The sequence below is a fragment of the Nuphar pumila genome, chromosome 12 (assembly GCF_984573655.1).
Source record: "Nuphar pumila chromosome 12, dmNupPumi1.hap1.1, whole genome shotgun sequence".
NCBI lineage: Eukaryota > Viridiplantae > Streptophyta > Magnoliopsida > Nymphaeales > Nymphaeaceae > Nuphar > Nuphar pumila.
In genome coordinates this window covers 68,883,717-68,908,735 of record NC_143260.1, presented here as the reverse complement: position 1 = coordinate 68,908,735, position 25,019 = coordinate 68,883,717, and the positions used below count along the sequence as shown (strand labels likewise).

Here is a 25,019-nt window from a genome sequence, read left to right as displayed (position 1 = left end):
TAGAAGGCATTTCTAAGTTGATCTTGAAGTAGACAAGTATACCACCATGAGAATAACTAAGAACAGATTTTCCTTATAAAACATGGGTCATCTTTTTCTTTCCTAACTAATGTGTGCGGACAGATCCTGTTGGCCAGTCCAACATGTTGAGTTGTGAATAGGAGTGTCAACAGGTCGGGTTTGGTTCGGACCCAGGTGGAACCAGACTTGGACCAGATTTTCGGGTATGATTTTAGGTTCAGACTTGGGTCTACTATAAGCGAAACCATACCCAGACCCGATAAGAACTGCATGAACCAGACCCGGAGCATACCCAGTAAATAATATTTTTTGTCATTTTACATTAAAAATTGCAGATCTTAATCAGAACGTGGGTTGGGCCCAGGTCTGGTATAAAATTTCACAAACTATACCCAGGTCCATGTATTAATCAGACCTTTGGGTCCAGATCCGGATCTTCTTATTTGGCACCATACCCGTACCCTATAGGGTTTGGTCCGGGTAAACCTAACCTCTTGACACCCCGAGTTGTGAAGATTTTAACATGGAATACTCTACGTTTTTTTTTATAGGCAAGCTGAGAGATAACACCAGTGCCGTTGGAACCTGAAACCCCTCGGTCATGACCTACCCATCGGTCTTTTACATTAGTGATTGAAGGTTAGAACAGCAAGAAAGCAAAAATCATCTGGAAGAAAAAAATATTACCCACCAAAAAGCATCTAACAGGCAAGCAATCCAAGTTGCTAACACCTCTACAATCTATGGATAGCACCAATCATTATACCCCTTGCTCGGCCATAATCAATTATTACAGGTATCACACGGCCGCGAAATTTTATGTAGTCATACCTTCTTGATACACAAAACAACACCTTTTGGCTTGAAAAGCAGACCTTTTATCCTTTTCTACATAATAATAACTTTGGATCTTGTTAGAGCCGAAGAAATGAATTAGTAACTAGCAAATTAGAGAGAGAAAGTAGCAATGGGTATGGAAACATACAAATAATAATAATAATAATAGGAAAAATGAACATAATCTTCCTTTAGGTAATATGATACTAGTGACAGTTTATCCATCGTGCTTCAGCTTTGCCAGGCGGGAAATATTTGGTGGCAGTGAAGCAGAAAAAAGATGAGGTACTTTCCGATAAAGTAATTACTGCCTTACCAATGGCAGCACAAAAGTCTCGGAAAAGAATTTTCACTTTCATAATCAGGCCAATATAATATTTGATACACGAGAACAGTATAAGAGTAGAGGAGATGAGTCCTTCAAAAAAGACCACATAAGTAATGCCATAAAATGAAACCGGTAACAAAAACCTTCTTTTAAGTCCCTAATATTATTAACAGTAATTGCTTGACGACAGCCTTTAAGAAAAGTTGGGCTTGCCAAAGCACAAGAATTCCCACTTTACAGCAAGAAAAATGGATTTATGTGTAAAATCGCAGCGAGCAAATAGAAGGGACTACCAGTTACCATCTCAATCAGCAGCGAAAACTCTATCCACTTTGTAGTGCCAATATGTTATTAGCGCCGACCAGCTTAGGCTGAAGCAGAAAAATTGAACTGTATTCCGGTCTTTCCTTGGTCATGATCAAACTGCCTTAATATGTAACAGTAGTTTATCTGGAAAATTTAAAAGAACATGTTATCATTACAAGCAAGAGAGATTCCAGGTGGCATAACAAAGCTAAGAAAGATTCACTAGATCCAGTTAAATTTGAAAGGCAAAGTGGCAAACCTCCACGCGAAAAAGCTTGGTTGGAACAATAATACCACCTCCAACAGAGCTTCTAAAGGATTCCCCAAATTTCCTAAGCGAGAAATTCCTAAACTCATTCTCAGTTAACTTGGTGAGATTGCCAGCAGAGGCAAAGAGATGTCCATGAATTCCTGCATCCCTGAACAGCTTCAAAGGGAGATCAAATGACAAATCAGCAAAGGCAGTGACGGCAAGATCTCCTCCCAGGATATCCCTACAGGAAGAAGCATTGGACATTTCCTCATTGGATGGATCGATATGCACTCTCCTTGCATCTGTTGGGCCTAAACCCCGACACTTGAACCCCAACAATGAGGTTGGCCCACTCAATGTGCATACTGGAGAAGAATGCCCACCTATGAAGAATCTCTCTGGCAAGGGGGAAGGCAAGTTCATGAATCCTTTTCCCCAAGGTAGGATAACACCAGCAGAGATTCCCAAATTAACAGCCGCACTAAAGAATCCAAGTGGAAAAGCATAACGCATATCAAATTCCTGTTCATGGAGTGAAAACATGAAGATTGAACCATTATGAGACTAATAAAAAACAACTCTTTGACACGTGTTTTACTAACAGCAATGACAAGAATGACAACAATAACAATTATGTTTGACCAACAATTTATTTAATTTATACTGTATATTAAAACAGAAAAATAAATGGCAACAAGAAAACATCAGCAACACTACATGATCCAATGTAGAAACAGGCAAGTATAAACTAATTACCATCAACATAATGAATCAGTATTTTTTTTCCTTTTGAGGAAAGAAAACTGCCTTAAACAGAGAAGAAATACAAAAAGGATAACTAGATGTCAACCCTCAACAGTCAAAAACAAAGAAACCTGAACCACAAAAAGATCTAAACCAAGACTGATTAGATTCTCCCCATCTTAAAAAGCGCATAAAAGTACATCTGACATGATAGGTTTGTGCATATAGCCATTTCTGAGCGGAGGGAGTCCCTGAACGAATGGTTATTCTTTTCTTTCAAACCAGTGTTGTGAAAAGCATTGAGGCATAGCGAGGTGCTCCACCAAAATCTGAGGCGAGGCGTAAGCCTCGAGGAGTAAAGCATAAGCCTCAAATTTTTTTTGAAAACTTAAAAGAAACTATAAAAAATATCTAAAATTATAAATAAATAAATAATGCTTTATTGATGAAGCAACAACCAACAAGAAATAAAAAATCTCAAATAAATATTGACAGAATATGAGATTAACATGTAAAAGTAACATTAATGCAACAAGTTGATCTACGTAAGTATCTAAGAAATAAAATACAAGCATTCATTCAATAAAAAATTAACAACGAAATGCATATTAGTATTAACAACATCATGTCATAATTAGAAAATGCATGTTAGCATTAACAACCAAACATTAATATATTTGTCCAAAACTCTTCAAAATGAGAGTAAAGCACAGATATACGCTAACATATAAGAATATTCAATAAAAAAACTTAATATCAAACAATTAAAAAATTGGGTAACTTTATTATTCAAATGTAGTGTGATAACTTTTTGCCACTAGCATTCACTAAAAGCAGCTTGTCAACATAAGGGCCAGAATTCATCTATTAATATGAAATAATAGATAAAGGTTGATTCAAGCTGCAAAGAGCTTCTTGTTTACTTTTTTCTAATGAAATCTCGTTGAATCTATAAACTGTCACATAGGTACAGCTATGGGTATGGATGCAGGTGTGGGCACATAAGGTACAACATCAGAATTTACAAAAGTATGGGCTATAGGGGTACGACACAGGTATGTGTGTGTATGTGCGCATGTGTGTATTTTTTTGTTTGAGAAAAAATAGGTATACATGCATGTGTGTTTGTGTGTATCAAGCACCATACAATAATGAATAAAAACAACCCTTTATGCACCTTAAAATGGATCAAAATAGGTAATGGATTGGGTTTGATTGGTCAAATCCAAAACTGATTTGACTCATGCCCGTTGAAGTACCAGTACTTGATGAGTTGTGGAGCCTGATTTAGAGTTTTTTCCCTTGCAGTAAGGGGGGTCCAGGGGCTCTCCCCTGGCGCGGGGTCGTAGGGGGACAGCGCCCCCCGGAAGATTTTTTTTCTGGGCTTATGTTTGAGACCCGGTTTCTTATGGATCAAACCGACTTGTTTAGGTTTAGGGCAGTCGCCCTTGCCTTGCATAAATTTACCTTTCTTCTTTTTAGGCTGACAGAGGCGAGAGGTGGGAGAGACCTAGACGAGCAAGTGCGTGAGAGACGAACGAGTGAGTGAGATACGAGCGAGTGAGTGAGAGACGAGCAACTGAGTGAGTGAGAGATAAGTAGAGATGTGGGAGACGAGCAAGAAGTTGGAGAGAGTGAGTGAGAGACCAAGACGAGCAAGAGGTGGGAGAGAGTGAGTGAGAGACGAGGCTGACAGAATGAGGGCCCCCGACCCTAATTAGGGTCGGGGCACTAATATTTAACCATAATTTTGGGTCAAATGGGGGCTTTGACCCCTATTTGACTAAAAAATTGAGGCGTGTACGCCTCACCTTGAGGCGCGCCTCTCCTCGAGGCGTACGCCTCAAAACGTATGAGGCGTACGCCTCAGGGCATTTGCGCTTTTATGCTGCGCCTCAAGGCATAAAGGCCCTCGCCTTGAGGCAAGGCGCGCTTTTTGTGCCTTGAGGCACGTTTTTAATAACACGGTTTCAAACAGTTCACCATGCTATGAACAGCCAGCGCCCCCAATTTCACTGTTAGCTAGACCTAGTAACAGGTCCATTAATGGAGCCTCTTCACTGATGTAAATCTGTAGACTAGGCCATGGCCTGGTCCATAAAACCTGGTAGAACTCGCAGGTCCATAACAGTTTCCTCTTATTTGAGACATTGAATGGACCTGCTGACCCACACAAACCTAACCTTTTGATGTGAGGTAAATGAGTCAGCCGTGTTGTGTGCAGCGGCAAGCAGTAAATAGAAAAATTCACTCTAAAAGACTTAAATGATGAAGATTACAACAGAAAACATAAACTACAAAGAAAATCATAAAGAAGATCTAACAGCAACTCTTACGTCTTAAAACATTCTCACACAACTCTCAAAAAACCTCAATTTGAAACTCTCCCATGCTTTTAATACAAATGAACTACAAATTGAGTTGTTAGATTTGAGGGTTTATTTGATGCTTATCTATAGAAGGATTTTCATCAACCAATAGCCAACCTTGTCCAACACATTTTTTTCACCAATTTACCATGGTTGAAATTTGTAGGTACCTACCATAGTAGTATGTGGTACACCTAACTTTCTCTATCCCAACCAAACTATTTGAGTTTTAAGAAATCCTATTTAAAAGTGAGAGCCATATGGCAACAATCTTTACCTTGGCCTAAACATTTTCAAGCACAAATGTTAAGCAGATTACTTGAATTTTTCCCTCGGTACCAACTTGGTCAACATTTCAGCTACATTTTCTACCATTACAGCCTTCTTTATGAGAAGTTTATTTGTATTAATCACATCTTTGATGAAATGATATTTTACTTCAATGTGTTTAGTCCCTTAATGGAACACTTGATTTTTCGCCAAATATATTGCATTTTGGCTGCCACAATATAATACAACATTCCCTTGCTTTCCCATGATCTCACAAACTCTTTTAACCAAAGTGCTTTCTTTGTAGCTTCACACATAGCTATGTATTCAGCTTTATTAGTCGACAACGTCACAAATATTCTCTTGACAAGAAAATTTCTCGATATATTATTGGTTGGTTGATAAATCTCAGGCATAAAAATTATAAAAATAAAAAAGTAAGAAAATAAAGTTTATTTTAGAAAATAAATTAAATAAATAACAAATGTAAAAGAAAGAATAAAAATATATTTAGGATGTAGAAAATAAATAAAAAATAAAAAAAAATATATGATATCATGATATTATCACTAGAACATCGCAAGATATTTAAAATGTCCAAAATATCACAATATTTTACATTTAATATCACTTGCGGATTTTACAACAATAATATTGCAATATTTAAAAATATCATTGATATATGTGACTTTTTTTTAACTAATTGCTCCTTTTGCAAATGTGTACACATCACCAATTGTTGATCTCATTCTATTTAAATTTCTAACAAAATCACACTCAACGTATCCAATCAAATTTTCTAATATTTTTCATCATCACCTATATAGGGTCCTGCAAAAGTTACTTTTGAAGGTGGAGCAAATTATTGTCTCATTCATAGATTATTTTTTTAGGAAGGTTTGAATTTATGTCTTAAAGCAAAAATGATGATGAAAAGCTATTAGAAAATTTGATTAGATATGTTGACTCTGATTTTGTTGGATATTTAGATAAATGAAGATCAAGGATTGCTTATGTGTTCACACTTGCAAAAGGAGCAATAGTTATATATCCATGATTAAGTCCATGGTGGGGTTGTTTGCTACTGAAGCCAAATTCATTGTTATATGTAAAGCTACCAAAAAAGCACTTTCATTAAAAGGGCTTGTTTGTAAGATTATTGAAAAATAAGAGAACACCATATTGTATTGTGACAATCAAAATGCAATATACTTAGCGATGAATCAAGTGTACCATTCAAGAAAGCTATCATTTCATTAAAGAAATGATCAACGCAAAGAAGTTTCCCATAGAGAAAGTTGCAACAATAGAAAATGTAGCTACCATGTGGACCAAAGCTAGTAACAAAGGAAAAATGCAAGCAATTAACATTTGTGCTTGAAAATGATCAGGCCAAGGTGGAGATTATTATCATCATTTTAAATAGGATTTTTAGAAACTCAAATAGTTAGGCTAGCTGGAACCCAAATAGTTGGGCTACCATAAATAGTTGGGTTAGAGAGAATTAGGTGTGCCACTTACCACTAATAATAAGTGCCTACAATTTTTTATTGTATTAAGTTGGTGAAAATTCTTCTATAAATAGGCATCAAATGAAACCACAAAGACTATTGACTTAGTGTGTAATTCACTTGCACTCAAAACCTGTGAGAATTTCTAGTTGAGTTTTTTGAGTCTTTTGAGTTGTGTGAGAATAGTTTGAGAGTTAAGAGATATTAAATCTTCTTTGTACTATGTGTTTTATGTTGTAAACTTTATCATTAGTCAAAATTAAGTCTTTAAAGTGATTTTTCTATTAATTGTTCGCCACTACGCACAACAAAGCAAAGGTCTTAGACCTCTATAGAAGACTAGGCCCCCATAAGGTGTGTTTAGAAAATAATTGTGCACCTGGTTCTAGCAAGATTCTTAGAAGGATACCACTATAAAAGTGCCCTTTTGACTGTAGCTCCAATGAGCCCCATCTGAAGTATCTTCATTAAGTTGGACACCAACTAGGAGGGACATCAACTTATGCAAATCAGTCAACTCCTTGAAGTTTTTTATTGAGAGAATGGTCCAACCATCATCATGAGCCCAACAATCTCTCACTGAGCAGTTACAAGATATATCCAACACAAACAGTGCAAGAAAATTGCCTAAGAGTTTGTGATAGAAACATAGCATACTACCCCGAGCTAGGCAGAGCAGCGCTTGAAGTCATCCAACACTTCAATCCAGATGACTCAAAGCACATATTGTTTTTACAAGCTGTTCTTACGCATCCAATTCCATGGTCCTCCATGCAGACTACTTAGTCTTTATAAGCTTGTTCCGAACCTTGTCCTTAGAGGTAAGGCTCCACCACCACCTTGACAGGAGAGCCTTATTCATGATCTTAAGTCTTCTTATGTCCAAACCCTCCATATCATTAGGAAGAGTGACAATCCCAAGTAACCACACATTCCTTGTCCACTCCCTTACAAAAAAAGGGCAGCATGATTTGAATAATTCTCTTTTCCATATTGGTAGGGATCAAGAAGAGGGACATAAAACAAGAGGGCATTCCAGCAAGGGCACATTTCGGCCAACCAGCAAAGGACAGATAGTGTGACTTCCAAGATTGCAGATTTCTCTCAATCCTCTCTTCCACCAATACCCAATGAACAGCTTTCACCCTCCCATACGTAAGAAGTGTGCCAAGATATCTACTAGGTAGGCAACCAAACCTGCAGCAAAAAAGATGCTTAGAAGCCATTTGTAACTCATAATTGACATTGAATATAACAAGTTTGCATTGAGATTCATTGATTTGCAAGCCCATGATAAAAGCAAAATTTCTGAGGATGATAAAATCTGCAGATCTGAGAGAGAGCGGCTTATCCGAATATCAAAACAGCATTTGTGGGTTGAACTATCAAGGAATCCCAACCGTGTGTAATGACGAAACATACAAACCCCACACCAACAGCTTCCTTGAAAAGAGCAGTAACTCAGCAATTATGTTGAATAATATAGGAGAAAGCGGACATCCTTGCTGAAGACCTTATGAATTTGAAATGATTCCCCAGAGATTCAGTTTACTTTGCTGCAACAGAAATTGTGGTGACCAGCTCTCTTATCCAAGATCCACCTAGTATTAGAAACCATTGCTTCCATGTTCACAAACAAAAAATCTTATGACACTAAATCAAACGCCTTTCTCAAATCAACTTTCAGTAACAAACTCGGTTTCTTGCTAGCAATAATTGAGTGGATAGCCTCAAGAGAAAGAATGACACATTATTGAATTCACCATTCTAGAATAAAGGCGGTTTGTGATGGATAAATAATGACTTTCAGATATGGCTTCAAACTTTGGATGAAGGTCTTGGCAATGATTTTGTATACAGAAACCAGCAATGATATCAATTGAAAGATACCAATATCCACTGCATTGAACTCTTTCTGAGATCAGAATAATCTTAGCCTTGAGTTCCTTCAGGATTTTAGCATTCATATGAAACTCCTTGAAGCTGGAGAAGGTCCAATATACAGCCATCCAGACCTAAAGTCTTTTCCTTGCCAATGACTTAATCTCCTCCATGGAGAACTCACTTTGCAATGAATCTAAAACATCACCTTATAGCTTTCTAATGGGAAGATTTTAACTTGCCACCGCCAAAAATATTCTTACTAACATGCACCTTAAAGTCATTTGAAAAGGCAGCTAACAATTGTTCTCCTTCATAGGCTCGGCTGTCAACCCAAACCTAGGTGATGCAATTGATCCACTTCTGATGGGAAGTGCATTGATGAAAAAGCTTTGTACTATTGTCCCAACCTTCAACCTGTTAATCCGCAAACTCTACTTCCATCTAATCTTATCTTGGATGTATGATCCTTTAATCGCCTAGTTTAAGTCACCTATTTCTGATCAAGTTCAAAAGTTTCAGTCATTGTATCCTTGCTTCTTGAGGCCTGCAACTACAATAATTTATCTTCACATTGACGGATCAAGTGGAATCCCCTCCCCCAGACAGACTTTCTCCACTCACAAGTTCTCTTTGTAATGAGACTAAGTTTGGCTGCTATTCTAAACCCAATGCATTTGTCATCAACTGGGGAGCACCACCATTTGGAAACCAACTTTCAAAACATGTCTCATGAAGCCACCATGTCAACTAAAATCTCTTGCTGCATGAAAAACTCATGCCCAATTCAATATGACAGTGCCATGGTCTGATAACATCAAAGCACTGGTCTAACTAGAGATAGTTGGGAATTTGTCAGAAAATCAATGAGACACGTCGTATCAAGCATATCCACATCATATCCCAATCTCACATCCACATCAATGTGACATAGGAAGCACCAAAAATAGGCGGACCATTGAGACCAGATATTGAAATTAGTATAGTGAAAGCATGCAAAATCATGGGGAGTGGGGAGGAAAAAAGAAAAGCATAACCTGCAGAAGGGCAGCACTATCTTAAGACAAGATGAAGGTTGAGACTACTGTTCCAATTTGGTATAGCTGTCAATGTTTTATTTACCCAAATGTATATTTCCCAAGAACACTGGATAATGCTTTTATAAATGCTATAGGAGCTTCCAGGGTTGGTGCTACAGGACAAAGTATACTAGGCCCTAACTAAAAAAATGTAGCAAGGGGCTGAATAGTTAGAGAACTATTCCACTATCTATTAGCAACTTAGCAATATGATATTTCTTTTCTGAATTGCAGCATTTGTCTTTGCTTATCGATTGTCATATTTCGCTTATAGTGAAATAGTTTGTTTTCCATTTCAAAGAAAAAAGAGGAAAAGGCATCTATTTCCCTTCATCTTAAGGCACTTTATCCAATATATATTTTAATAACTTATATGCATGTTGATACAAACTAAATTAACTCAGCTTGATCAAGGCTTAAGGAGATCAACCACCTCCAAGATGGACAAACTTAATGCCTAAAGCAAACAACATCCAACCTGATTTTAGGTGACCTGGTCTGGCATGTTGCAGGACCTAGTCGTGCCTTGCTGTAAGTGGGCTATTTCATGGAATCCCTGGCCTCTTTGAATTATTCCAACCTAAGAATAATCTTATTCAGTAATAAACCTCATCACAATTAAAGTATATATAGAACTCTCTAACTCTAACAAATAACATGACCACCAAGAAAACAACCCTAACTTGGAGACCAAGCAACTCTAATTCTCATAACTGTGCTCAAACCCTATTAGACTACATCAAGATCCCATTGACCTATACTTACATTTCCAAGTAGACCCCTCTTTATTGTTAAAATATGTGTACTCGTACACATATATGTATGTTGAAATATAATCCTTAAATGTACATATATATATATATATTTATATATATATATATATAAAGATACGTATACATATATATATATATATGTATACGTATCTTTATATATATATATATATAAATATATATATTTTCTCTTCCTAAAATACCCTCAAGGGTATTCTTGTAATTTGTCATTTTACGCATATTCCAATTGGAATATGCATTGTAATGTTTTTCCTTTTTTTGTTTTTTTTATTTTTCTTTTTCGTACCATATTGGGGGCCTCCCAATAGAGACGTTGGGGGCTCTCCAACGTCTCCTTTGGGAGCCCCCAAGGTGGTCCCTTTGAGGTGTATAAATAGGGGCTCTCCCCTTTGTATTTATTACTTCTTGAGGGAGCTCTTGCTCCATTGTAATGGGTTTTTCACCCTTCTCTTCCTTTCTTCAATAATATTCAACTTATGACTTTAAGTCATTTTCCCCTTTTGTGGGTTTATGTGTTAGCACATTATGTGCTTGTGTTGTTCCCTTTAATGAGTATATTTGCACTTCATGTGCATGTGTATGGGTTCATTGTTAAACCTAATGTATTCCAAGTCATTTTCTAACATGGTATCAAAGCAAGGTCACGATAGGGTTGTCTTTTGGTGCAACGGAATGCGTGTTGCTCAAGAAATGGTGAAGTATTCATTGTCCTTTTTTTTCTTAAGTTTTCGGTATGTATCTCTTTTCTTAACATACTATGCATAAACTATCTTTCTTGCATATACTATGTACATGTAGTGTTTATGATAGTGGAATCATTTCTTTTCACATTTCGTGTGTTCGTATATTTTAAAAAAAATATATATCTCCTTTTAAATTTGGTAAACTTGTTTGTTATTCAAATATATAATTCTTGTTTATATGTTTATCGATTACTCATCACATATAATAGTAATTTATGTTTTTCAAAATTGTCTTCAATTATGTGGGATTTATGATTTTTACATAAGTATTTCATGATTGACCTATAAATTAACTTTTAAAAATTATATATGATTTCTTAAAAACACTTGACTCTCATATAAAGCCTAATTTGTTTTGAGCTCCTCTCTTGTTTATGGATTTTAGTCCATTTTTGTGAAAATTTTGATATAATTCTTGTATAAGAATCTCTCACATCTAAATCTTTGTTGTTTACTTTTTTATGAATCCTAAGTAGTTCTTGTTAATGATAAATGAGAACTCCTAAAAGTCTTTCAATGTTTTTGGTTTATTTAAAGGATTTTGAAAAAAAAAATATTTTTGTGATAAATAGGTTGTATGAACCATTGTGTTCATTAGGAAAGATCTTTTAAAAGAACTTCTCACACTATATAGAATGCATAGTGTATCTATTACATCTTTTGGTATAAAAGACTTCATTAATTTTAATGATGCAACTTTATAAACTTGTTGGTTTGTATTTTTCACATAAGGGTTCAAAACCTCTTGATTATATCTCTAAAGATGTCTACGTTGGCCGTAATATGATCTTCTTTGTCTTAAATTGCATTTGTCAAGCATATAATTGCATAATTAAAGTTTGAGAGACTCAAGCATTACTCTTTTTGTAAAGTGCATGCTTGCTCACTTTTGTGTATTTGTTGTATTTTGTACACATTTGTTTCTCAAATATTTGCGCTTGTATGCATTCCCTCTTTTCTATGAAATACATGCCTTAGTACATGTTTGTTTACACCTTGGTGTGTATTTGTTCAAGTATTGTATGAGTGCTTTCGTGCACATCTTTTTGTAAAACTTTTTGTGCTTACATATGTATTGTCTCTTCGTAGACATTTTTACATTGTGGAGATTTTGTGCACATTTCTTTTGGTGAAAGTGTAATGAATTTAGATATTGATTCTTTTATCGAATCATTATAAATCATTGTAAGTGCTTATGGCACTTTGTACGTTTTCGCATATCACAATCAAAGAATATTAAAACTTGTTGCATGGGATTTAATCCCAACTCTATAAATTTTCAAGTTTTTTTTTATCTTTTCCTTGGATATTGTGTTAAAGCTCTCTTTGCAAACCATTACGGTTCTTGTGATTTCTTTATTAAAAGCTTGATTATCTTCTCTTGATTATCCCAAGATGATTTCTTTGTCATTATTGAAAAGGTATTTTTGCCTTTTATGGCACTTATTTTATCGATCACAAGTTGTTATATGATGCATCAATCCTTTTATGGCCTTATTGTTATATTAGAGATAGTTGTTGAGGTGAGTTATGGGCACCTCGTGTTATGTCATTTTAGATTGTCCACTTGCCATATTAAAGATGGTTGTTGAGGTGAGTTATGGGCACCTTGGGACTCTAAAATGATTTGTTATATGATCTCTAATTATGAGTGTGACACTCGTTTTTTCTCTTTTGACCATTGATCTTATGGATGCTCTTATTTATAAGTAAATGTGATGGATATATGGTGTTTGAAACCTTAAATGTTTTAAGGTATATTAAAATCAAGGTTTTGGGGATTATTGCCCAACCTTTTATTGTTTATGAATCCTATGAGTGCATTTGCACATTTATGTTTTGTGTTTTTGTGCACAAGTGTTCTTGGTGTGTGTATATTCACACATTTATCCCAAAATGTTATTGTTATGGGTATTCTTTTTGAAGAATATTGTTTCAAGGTTGTATTTATATGTTTGTCATTACAAGTTTTATTGCCTCAAAGGTTTTCTCCTTTTATAACTCTTATCTAAGTGTCATCATATGTAGACAAGAATTTTATTACACCTTTGTGTGTTGGTAGCCCTTTGTTGGTTTTTGCTCTCTTGGTCTAGTAGCTGAACACACTTGTCTTGAGTGTTATTATATGTAGACAAGGCACGTTGATTCACACCATGGTGTGTGATTTTAGCCTATGTTGGCATTTGTGTCCTTGTTCTAGTCGCTGAGATGTATGTCCATAGTTGGCTTCTTTCACTCATTTCAAGTGTCATTTTATGTAGACAAGAGATGTATTGTGTTTTAGTCCATGGTTGGCTTGATACTCTTGTTCTAGTAGCTGAACATACTTGGTCTTGAGTGTATTTTTACGTAGACAAGAGATGCTTTTGGTCCATGTTGGCGTGTATTCTCTTGTTCTTGTCGTTGATACACTCTTTTCAAGTATTATTACATGTAGACAAGAGGTTCTTTTGCACACCTTTGTGTGTGTCTTTGGCCTTTAATGGCATTATATTTATTTTTGATCTAGTAGCTTATACACTTGATTTATGGGTTTTTGGAGGACTAATGAAGTAGTTGCTTGTAAGGGATGAACTATTGTTGAAATTTATGAAATTTCATTCATATGTTGCTTTCTTTTAGATACAAGTGAATCATATCTTTGATATGCATATTTTAAAATCAAATTGATATTTTGGCATTTAATCTATATATTAAGTGCTTATGGTTTTTCTTGCCACTTTTTGATATGCAAAATGAGTTTTTTGTCATTTGAGTGAGTTTTTCCTAAATGCGTAAGGTTCTCTACTCAAATAACACTCATTATTTTGCCTCTTAAATGGATTTAAAAAACTTTTGAACTCTTGTGTTCATTTTGACTAAAGTTTGTTTGGAGCATGTTCATTAGTGATTCCTTTAAGTGTTAATTCATTTCATGCTTGTATATGCATATGTTCATTATGGCCTTTTTTGGTCCTCATTCAATAAAGCATATGTAACTTATGCCTCTTCGTAGGCTTATTGTGGTGTCCCTTAGTGGACCATTTTGTTATTCCCCATTATGGGGTTGTGTGTGTCCAATGTTGGACCTTATGAATGCATTATGCATACTTGCATTTCATTTCTGCATATTTTGTTTCTGCTTACTCTTTAACATGATATATGACTTTGAAACTTTGGTTTTTTAAATTTTCTTTTCATGCTAAAGTAATTATCCTATCATGTGCTTCAAATTTCTATGCATAAGTTATAACTTTGCACCATTGTTTTGCGGGTGAGTCATCCAATATGGTTTCGATTAATCTTGTTAGGAATATTTCATTTGAGTAAAGTGCAAAGATATTCTTTACTTGTTCTTTGTTGTTCCACAGGATCTTGGAGATAAGATAAAAGGAAGTACCCCGGATGGATCGGGAAATGTGTTCACCATTAGAAGGCAATTGAAGGAAGGCATTTACCAGTTTCAATAGCATCATTACCGAAGCCTCTTGGAGTCTTGCGCCTTTTTCAACCTTTTTGTTTCCCCGCAAAGTTTGAGGGGGGGTGTTAAAATATGTGTACTCGTACATATATATGTATGTTGAAATATAATCCTTAAATGTACATATATATATTTATATATATATAAAAAGATACGTATACATATATATATGTATACGTATCTCTATTTATATATATATATATAAATATATATATTTTCTCTTCCTAAAATACCCTCAAGGGTATTCTTGTAATTTGTCATTTTACGCATATTCCAATTGGAATATGCATTGTAATATTTTTCCTTTTTTTGTTTTTTTATTTTTCCTTTTCGTACCATATTAGGGGCCTCCCAATAGAGACGTTGGGAGCCCCCAACGGTCACAAATGTGACCGTTGGGGGCTCTCCAACGTCTCCTTTGGGAGCCCCCAAGGTGGTCCCTTTGAGGTGTATAAATAGGGGCTCTCCCCTTTGTATTTATTACTTCTTGAGGGAGCTCTTGCTCCATTGTAATGGGTTTTTCACCCTTCTTTTCCTTTCTTCAATAATATCCAACTTATGACTTTAAGTCATTTTCCCCTTTTGTGGGTTTATGTGTTAGCACATTATGTGCTTGTGTTGTTCCCTTTAATGAGTATATTAGCACTTCATGTGCATGTGTATGGGTTCATTGTTGAACCTAATGTATTCCAAGTCATTTTCTAACATTTATACCATATACTAAATTTACATAACTACGTCCCTGCTTTAGACTCCTAACATTCTACCACATTTCTGCACATGACTTGTCCTAAAAGCATTGAGTATGAAATAATTCTTTATTTTTTTTAAGAGATATGTGTTCTGCCACTTTTATATGAGAATGCTAATGAAGGCTAACAATAGAATCGCCAAGATTCACCATGTAGTCATCAATCTAAAATACAAAATTGGCAGGTTCCTTGATGGACCTATAGAGGTTGACAAGTTGGGTTTGAAGGGCTCCATCCTAGCCCCACACTAATTGCATATAGGTCAACTTGGATTCTTGTAGATGAAGTTGCCAACATGGGCATGACAGATCAGATTCATCTTTAACACTCAGAGATTGGCTGGATATTACACCCAGGGGAAACATTGGGCCCGTCTGATTGGTTGAGCTTCTGCAACTAGGACAGTGGTTCTCAGTCTTAGAGGTAGCTGGATGCACCCACCATTTAGGCTAGGTGTTTGTTTGATGTCAAAGAAACAATAATCACAGAAACAAATCCTGCTGTTTGCATAGTTGAGGTCTAAGTCACAGGGACTCGGCAAAAGGGCCCTCGCACCCGCGTTGACACAACGCGATGCGGGTGCCGCACCCGGTGCGGCAAACACGTCACGAGAGAGAGAGAGAGAGAAAGAGAGAGAGAGAGAGAGGGTTGCTTACCCAGAGAGAGAGAGGGCTGGGGTCGTCCTCCTCTTCTTTATCTCTCTGGAATAGATAGAGAGAGAGTGAGGGTTGCCTATCCACACACACACACATAGGGATGGGGCCGTCGTCCTCTTTCTTCTTCATCTCGCTGGAATAGAGAGAGAGAGAATGAGAGAGTTATCTCAAAAAAAATGTCAAAGGAAGGAAGATATGTGGCCCTTGTATTGTCACATCAACTGACACTTGTCATCCTCAACCAGTTGTAACCTACCTGCCTTTAATGTTTTTTCTTTTTGAAATTTAAATCAATAACAGTTGGCACCTCAGATTTTCCTTTTTTTAATATTTTTGCTGTGAAGAGCGGGAAAAGAAGTGTTTTTTCTTTTGTTGAAATTTACACCTTTTGTTTTTTTATTCTCCCATATCTGGACCTGGGTCCGTTGGGTTTACTTTGACTCAGTCGGATTCAGACCTGGGTCAAAGTAAATCCAGGTTTGAATCAGTCTAGGTATACAGAGCCAAGTTTGTTCGAGATTTCGTTATATATATATACCGCACCCCCGCACCCAAGTTTTTTTAAAGTGCCGTATCGCCGCACCTGCACCCGTACCCGCACCTATGTGACATAGGTGCAGGTAGACAATCAGTTGTTGATCAAGATCATCATGCAAGAAATTTGATATGCAAAAAACATCAATTGCCCTTTCATCTCTTTTTGCAGCAACATAATAGCAGCCACCGAGCCACCTCAAATAACAACTCTCTCAGCATCATGGTGGGTTCCAAGGACCACCACTTTGAACTCAGTGACATTAAGACTTAAGAAGATCAACCAGAAAGACTAGCCTCCAAGCTATGGTACCTGGACACTCCATTTTGCCCTCCGTACCCATGTCGACATGTGTTGACACCCAGACACACCATTTTACCCTCCATTCATGCAAGTTTGTATTTAATTTATAATTTGTAATTATATTTTCAGTTTATAACTTTATTTTTTTAGTATAGAATATGGATTTTAGATATAACATATATATAGATTATATTAAGTTTATTTTGAATTTATTTTGTATTTATGTGATATTTAATAATATATATATAACCGTGTCTGTGTACCCACATTTTTTGGAATTGCCGTGTCGTACCCTCCCTGTACCCAGGTGACATAGCCTCCAAGCTAGGCAAATTTTACACCCCAGCAAACCACCCCCAACTGGATTTTGTGTGGCCTGGTCTGGCATGTCACAGGCCCTATGCATGCCCTGTTGTACGTCCAAGGCAAGTGCAGAGAGAGAGAGCTACTTCAAGGAAACCCTGGCCCTATACTCTGGATTATTCCAACCAAAGAATAGCTCTCATTCAATAACAAATCTCATTATAATTAAGGCATATATAGAACTCTCTAACCCAAGAAACAACCTAACTTAGACACCAAGCAACCCTAATTCTCATAACTGGACTTGGCCACTTGTTAGACCTGAGCCCAACTACATCAATTTCCCATTGACCCATACTTACCTAACTAGACTCGTCTTTACACCGGATGCTAAACTCATATAATTGTGTCCCTACTTTAGGCCCCTAAGACATATGTAATGTTCAAGAGCCAAGTTCTATTAGAGCTATCCATTGTTAAACTCATATAATTGTGTCCCTACTTCAGATTCTAAACTCGTATAATTGTGTCCCTACTTAAGAGCCCTATCCATACTCGTCTTTACACCGGATGTTAGTTATCTTTCTTGCATTGTAATATGCCTCTTTTTGATGAATTTGATTAAATCTCCTTGTTTTGTATTGAGTTGGATATTGGCTATGATTGTTGGAATATTTAGTTTAGTTTGTGACATTAGCAATATATGAATCTTGTGCTTATATATGCTTTATGATTCTTGAATTTTGTGGTACCCATCATGTTTTTTGTTTGACCAATAGATATATATGATTCATACATTGTTGATGACCTTTAGCAGTTCATTTCTTCATTATTGATTTTTCTATCCATCTTTCATTCGTTATGGTTGTTTATATGAAAAACAGACATACATGTGAAGAACAGGAACAAAAGGAAAAAGGAAGAAAAAGAAGGGAAAAGAAAAAAGAAAAAAGGAAATAAATGAAAAAAAAGAAAAGGAGAGAAAAAGAAGAAGAAGAAGAAGAAAAAGGTGGAGGGGCGAGAGGAAGAAGAAAAGAGATGAAAAAAATGAGGAAAAAAAGACAGAAAGAAGAAGAATAAAAGGGGTTGGGCGGAGGAAGAAGCAGAAAAAAAGAGTGAAAGGAAGGAGAAAAAAAAGGAAAAAAGAAAAAAGACAATTGTATCCCCACTGCCTAGATAGGAACAACCTGGGTGGTGCCTAGGCAGGAAAACAGGGTCCTACCGCTGAGACCCATAAGTCTAAGTGGTGGTCTTGTGCTTAAGTGCCACTTTTGACTAAAATACACAATATATGACCATCAAGTTTGAAATGGAGGTTTGTGCTCTCAGGCTTGCCAAAAATGACCAAACACCAAATTGTATAGTTCCCATCGTCTTTTTCCTAATAAACTTATAGATCCTATCCTCTTTTTCATAATAAACTTATAGATCCCATCCTCAAATCATTATAATGTACAAATTTAGCCCAGCAATCTCACCTCCCTTAATAAAATGCCACAACATTAAAATAACATGTAACTTGTTGACATAAAGTTATAGCTCGGATTCATGAAGTTAGTATATTACCAAATGGAAGAGATCTACAATATGAGAAACAATGCCAAGAAATATTTCAAACCAGTGTCACAAATTTAATTTTCTCAAACTGCACACAGAAAATGACAAAAACACTGCCTGCTTCATGAAGATCATTGGTACCAAGGAGTAGAAGTGCAAGGCACGTAACGTATAGGCATGGCTATAACTTTTAAATTAAGTAGACTAGAATAAAAAAGAAATTGAAGAAAAGCACCAACCAACACTAGAATTTGTATCTCAATGAAAATAGATGATTAAAATATTGCACCTGTCTTATAAACCGCAAGGACCTACTATCTGGGTCAAGACCACCAATCTCAGAAGCTGACCTAAATGCATAGCCACGTGTTGGCCGCAGCTGTGAGTCTCTCCTGTCAAGCTTGTATATGTATTTCACTGAAGAGAGCAAACTATGACCAAGCTGTCTCCTTATTGACCTTGACGACATATGTGAAGGGTCTGCCAAGGTACGCCACGTAAGGGTGTAAGACAAATCATGATGTCTGGTTGAAAACAAGCCCAGAGAAAGACCCAAGAGTCGCTCTTTGTAAGATGAGAACTTCAACCAATCTTGTGAAAGTAAGGATATTCTGGCTGTTAGAGGGGTTGATAATCTTCCCAGTCTTGGCAATGATACTCCAGAACTAACTTCCATGGTTTGGTCCCATCCATAAGACCCAGAACCATCCCAAATGTCTCCATATCCAAGCAAGTTTTTCAACTTCAATGATCCTTCAACAGACCAAGTTTGAGCCTGCAATGCATGACAAATTATGAAACAACAAATTTATCAAAGACAAAACTACATCGAAGCATTTCAATCTGCCATATGTGCCCTTTGTTAGGAAATAGTGCCAGTACCTTGAAACTTAGCTAGAAAGAAAAAAAATACAAAAGCACAAGAAATATATTAATACTAAACCCAAAAAAAATATTTAGAGTAAAAAATACAATGAGAGCACCCCAGGACTTCAGGACTATATGCTAACAGATTTTGCAGTAGAGAACCAAGGAAAAAAATAAAATTGAAAAAATAAAATAGCAGACTTACAGATAAGAATCTCTGGTCAAAGGATCATAATCTAAAAGGTGATACATGCAATACTATTCTGAATTTTATATCAGTACATCAGAAAATAAGAAGTTATGGCCTGTATTATAGGACACACAAATCTCATGTGAGGCTTAGCCACCAAACGCCTACACATCATTCAAGATCTTACTATGGACAAGCATTTAACTAAATGATTTACATGTGGTTCCACATGAATAATGATCAAGAAATACAAGGTGACCACTTGTCCTTTCCTGTATAAATTTGATAGAATTGTATGGATATTTCTGAATGCCATAAGAATCTTCCTGGATTTTGATTTGTAGCAACATTGAATATCCACAAGTTCTAGACCCAATTGGGTGCATAAATATTGCAATTGCTTATTCTGATTATATTAAGATGTTAGTTCATTACCCTTTCCAGTCAAATCACTCTTATTATTATATATTTCGGTATAATTGATAATGGTCCATTCCTTGCTCTAATTACATGAGATTAAATACAACGTGGTGTTCTAATTACATGGGATTAAATACTGTGGCTGCTTCCACTCTCATTATTTAATGAAATTGATTAGCTGCAGATATACTACACAAAGAACACACAAAGTATCAAGTTTTCCAACTTATTGTAAGGTACACAAATAGATATAATGAAGGTAACTGAAAAGTTGAACTAATAGAATAGTTTAAGATAATACTTTAAGAAAATTAAGTTTTTGGTTCAGCCTCTCATAAGCTATGTTGGGCACAGCAACTGATGTTACAATCTGTATTGAGTGGATAACATAGTTAAGAATACCATCCTAAATAATAGCCACCTTATATTATTTGTCCAATAAATTTAGCTCACAAATAATGCTACAATGATATCAAGTACATAAGAGTCCCGATGAACAATTTAAAGGATTAAAACATCATGTAGTAGGACCAGAAATGAGTCTATCAAGAACAGTGTTATTAAAAATGCGCCTCAAGGCGCAAAAAGCGCGCCTCGCCTCAAGGCGAAGGCCTTTGTGCCTTGAGGCGCAGCATAAAAGCGCAAATGCCCTGAGGCATACGCCTCATACGTTTTGAGGCATACGCCTCGAGGAGAGGTGCGCCTCAAGGTGAGGCATACACGCCTCAATTTTTTAGTCAAATGGGGGTCAAAGCCCCCATTTGACCCAAAATTATGGTTAAATATTAGGGCCCCCGACCCTAATTAGGGTCGGGGCCCCTCATTCTGTCAGCCTCGTCTCTCACTCACTCTCTCCCACCTCTCGCTTGTCTTGGTCTCTCACTCACTCTCTCCAACTTATCGCTCGTCTCCCACATCTCTACTTATCTCTCACTCACTCAGTTGCTCATCTCTCACTTAGTCGCTCGTCTCTCACTCACTCGCTCGTCTAGGTCTCTCCCACCTCTCGCCTTTGTTAGCCTAAAAAGAAGAAGAAAGGTAAATTTATACAAGGCAAGGGCGACAGCCCTAAACCTAAACAAGTCGGTTTGATCCATAAGAAACCGGGTCTCAAACTTAAGCCCAGAAAAAAAAATCTTCCGGGGGGCAGTTGCCCCCCTACGACCCCCCGCCAGGGGCGGCCCCCTGGACCCGCACCAGGGGGAGCCCCCGGACCCCCCTTACTGCAAGGGAAAAAACTCTGAATCAGGCTCTACAACTCATCAAGTACTGGTACTTCAACGGGCATGAGTCAGACCAGTTTTGGATTTGACCAATCAAACCCAATCCATTACCTATTTTGATCCATTTTAAGGTGCATAAAGGGTTGTTTTTATTCATTATTGTATGGTGCTTGATACACACAAACACACATGCATGTATACCTATTTTTTCTCAAACAAAAAAATACACACATGCGCACATACACACACATACCTGTGTCGTACCCCTATAGCCCATACTTTTGTAAATTCTGATGGTGTACCCTATGTGCCCACACCTGCATCCATACCCATAGCTGTACCTATGTGACAGTTTATAGATTCAACGAGATTTCATTAGAAAAAAGTAAACAAGAAGCTCTTTGCAGCTTGAATCAACCTTTATCAATTATTTCATATTAATAGATGAATTCTGGCCCTTATGTTGACAAGCTGCTTTTAGTGAATGCTAGTGTCAAAAAGTTATCACACTACATTTGAATAATAAAGTTACCCAATTTTTTAATTGTTTGATATTAAGTTTTTTTATTGAATATTCTTATATGTTAGCGTATATCTGTGCTTTACTCTCATTTTGAAGAGTTTTGGACAAATATATTAATGTTTGGTTGTTAATGCTAACATGCATTTTCTAATTATGACATGATGTTGTTAATACTAATATGCATTTCGTTGTTAATTTTTTATTGAATGAATGCTTGTATTTTATTTCTTAGATACTTACGTAGATCAACTTGTTGCATTAATGTTACTTTTACATGTTAATCTCATATTCTGTCAATATTTATTTGAGATTTTTTATTTCTTGTTGGTTGTTGCTTCATCAATAAAGCATTATTTATTTATTTATAATTTTAGATATTTTTTATAGTTTTTTTAAAGTTTTCAAAAAAAAATTAAGGCTTACGCTTTACTCCTCGAGGCTTACGAGCCTCAGATTTTGGTGGAGCGCCTCGCTATGCCTCAACGCTTTTCACAACACTGATCAAGAATAAACAAGTTTGCAATGTTTTCATCATTTGAAACAACAAAAGCCAAAAAGGCACATTATTACTGCACCCTTCTAAAGATTTCTTACAATCTGCTTGGTAAACAAACCAAACAATGAATGCTACAAATAAATAACACAATAATCAAAAGATAGTAGTGTATGATGTTAGTTCGCTCAAAAAAATGTTAGGGGATAAGATGTATGTCATCATAAAGGCATACTCATTTGATCACCAAAGTGGCGCCCGTTTCCCCACATTATTCAATGTATTCATCGAGCAACTACCAATCAAAATCTCAACCCACTAAGAATTACTCTGACCAACCAAGATTTTATGTCAAGAATGATCTAAAAACCATACGAAATGGCGAAAAAAATTGATACCCACGAAAGGAAATCGGGGAATACCTCTGGTTTCGAGAAGACACCAATGTCCCCAGTAAGCGGGTTCTTCAACTCCTGAACCTCGACGATGACGTTGGCAGTGCGGGGGAGTTCGGCCGGGCCGCCATCCAGTGTGATCGAGACAGAATCGAAGATTTCCAGGCTGCGCAGCCTGGCGTTGGCGAAGGTTGCGGCCTGGATCAATTCCTGCACGGTGCCGGCGTCCCTCAGCGGCTCGAGCTCGGCCTCTATGATGGAATCCCTGGTCTTGGTGTTGCCCTTTATGAGGATGTCGTGCACGCGGATGCCCACCTTCTCCGTGGACAACCTCCTGAACATCTTCTCCACTTTGGTCCTCTGCCCCTCCGGCCCTGCAGCCACATTGGCTTCTTCCTCCTCCTCCTCTTCTTCTTCTTCTAAGACTTCGTCGTCATTCTCTTGTTCTTCTTCGATTGGAGGGGGAGTGGGTGTCTCTCCTTTGGCGGTCTCCATGAGGAAGAAGAGGAAATGAGGGGACTCTGAGCCCCTTCTTCTTCTTCTTCTTCTGGGTTTTGTGTGCCTCAAAGTGGTTAACTCAATTGGTGTTTTACATGACCCTTGTCCATAAGTGATAGGCCTGTTAATGGGTCCTATGACCCGATTCGAACCGGGTTGGATCCGGTAAGATCCGGGTCCAGTGACCATGAAATAGGTCCGATTAGCTATCGGGTCGGACTCATAGAGTAACATGTAAACATGGATATGGTTGATGGAATTTCATACCAGACCCAAATATGACTCAACTTTCGATTAAGATGTGGGAACGGAACCAGGCGACCTGTGTCCCTTGGATTATTTTGGATTCATATTTTAATTTGAATTTTTTTTATAATTTTATTTGGATATTGGATCTATATTGGATTCTTATTTAATTATGATGCTTGTTTATTTCAGGAGACGTATCTTATTTAGAGTTTATCAAAATTGAAAAATTCTCATCTACTGGATGAGAAACTTGAAGTTTAAGCAGTTCAGATTGATATGGGGAAATTTCTTATTATCAAAGATTTTCTTTATTTCTTTTTTTGTTTTTTAGAAAATGGCAGATATTTTTAGATAATCATAGTTTTTGGTAGTTTGTTTGAATTTTTTTTGTTATTTCCTGTTTTTTTCTTTGTTATCCTAGATAAAGCTAGATATTTTTTAGATATTTTTAGTTTTTGGTAATTTTCTCTTACCTCAAAACTGGATTTGGGTCTAGAGAGATGGATCATGTGAATGGTCCAACCCATTGACACCCCTACCTAGATCCGGATTAGGGGTGGCGGGGGTAGGGGTGGGGGACAAGATCTCCACCCCCGCCCCGTTTCTAAATCCGAACCTTCATCCCCGCCTCCATCCCCGCATGGGGATGGATTTCAACCTCCACCCCCGCCTCCATCCCCATTTCATGTCCTCCATCCCCGGTCCAAACGGGGGCGAGGCGGGACGGGGCCCCGTTTCCCCTTAGTCTATAGTCATCCCTTAAAGGATTGGGAACGAGGTGGGGTGAGGCTAGGCGGGGATTGGGATGGGGATGGGGCGGGGCGGGGAAACACTTAAGTCCATCCCCGCCTCCATCCCCGTACGGGGATAGATTTTAACCTTCATACCCGCCTCCATCCTCGTTTCATGCCCTTCATCCCCGGTCCAAACGGGGTGAGGCTGGGGCCGTTATCCCCTCCACTGCCATCCCTAATCCAGATCTAACAATCTCGTGTAGATCTGATGCATTGACAGTTGTACCACTTTCAGTTGTGGCAACTCTGGAACCTACCTGGTTCTACTAAACTCATGAGTTAGGTTCCAGTCCTTTCCAAAAACTTAAGACCCATATTTGAAACAGGTTGGTACTTGGGCATGAAAAAATATTATTTGAGCACTTTTGTGACCCAAAATGTTCTTAGAAAAAATGATAGTATTGTCCTTATAAAATAGCATGTTTTCAAAAATGCTGCTTAATGTTTCAAAATCCTCCTCATGTCCAAATTTTTGTATTCTCAACTTTTGTTGGGCATTTTTACCCTTTGCACATGTGAACATATTGATGTTTATGTGATAGATATGCACGTTGTATGAATGTTGCATTATCTCAATAAAAAGGATATTCATATGAATATTTCACTGACCTAATAAAGTCACATAAAGAATTTGTGAGTATGGGTAACTTGAATCCTAACATTGGTGA

General features: G+C 37.0%; 1 protein-coding gene across 1 annotated transcript; it reads right to left on the bottom strand.

Annotated features, from left to right (window-relative positions):
• Nucleotides 1-1,193: 1,193 nt before the first annotated feature.
• Nucleotides 1,194-23,411, bottom strand: LOC149821010 (uncharacterized). The gene is made up of 4 exons (XM_089982746.1): nucleotides 22,838-23,411; nucleotides 18,989-19,474; nucleotides 1,752-2,267; nucleotides 1,194-1,636 (listed from the first exon to the last, which is right to left on the bottom strand). Exons 1-4 carry the CDS (start codon nucleotides 23,303-23,305, stop codon nucleotides 1,553-1,555), a joined length of 1,554 nt encoding a protein of 517 aa, XP_089838872.1. The 5' UTR covers nucleotides 23,306-23,411; the 3' UTR covers nucleotides 1,194-1,552.
• Nucleotides 23,412-25,019: the final 1,608 nt, after the last annotated feature.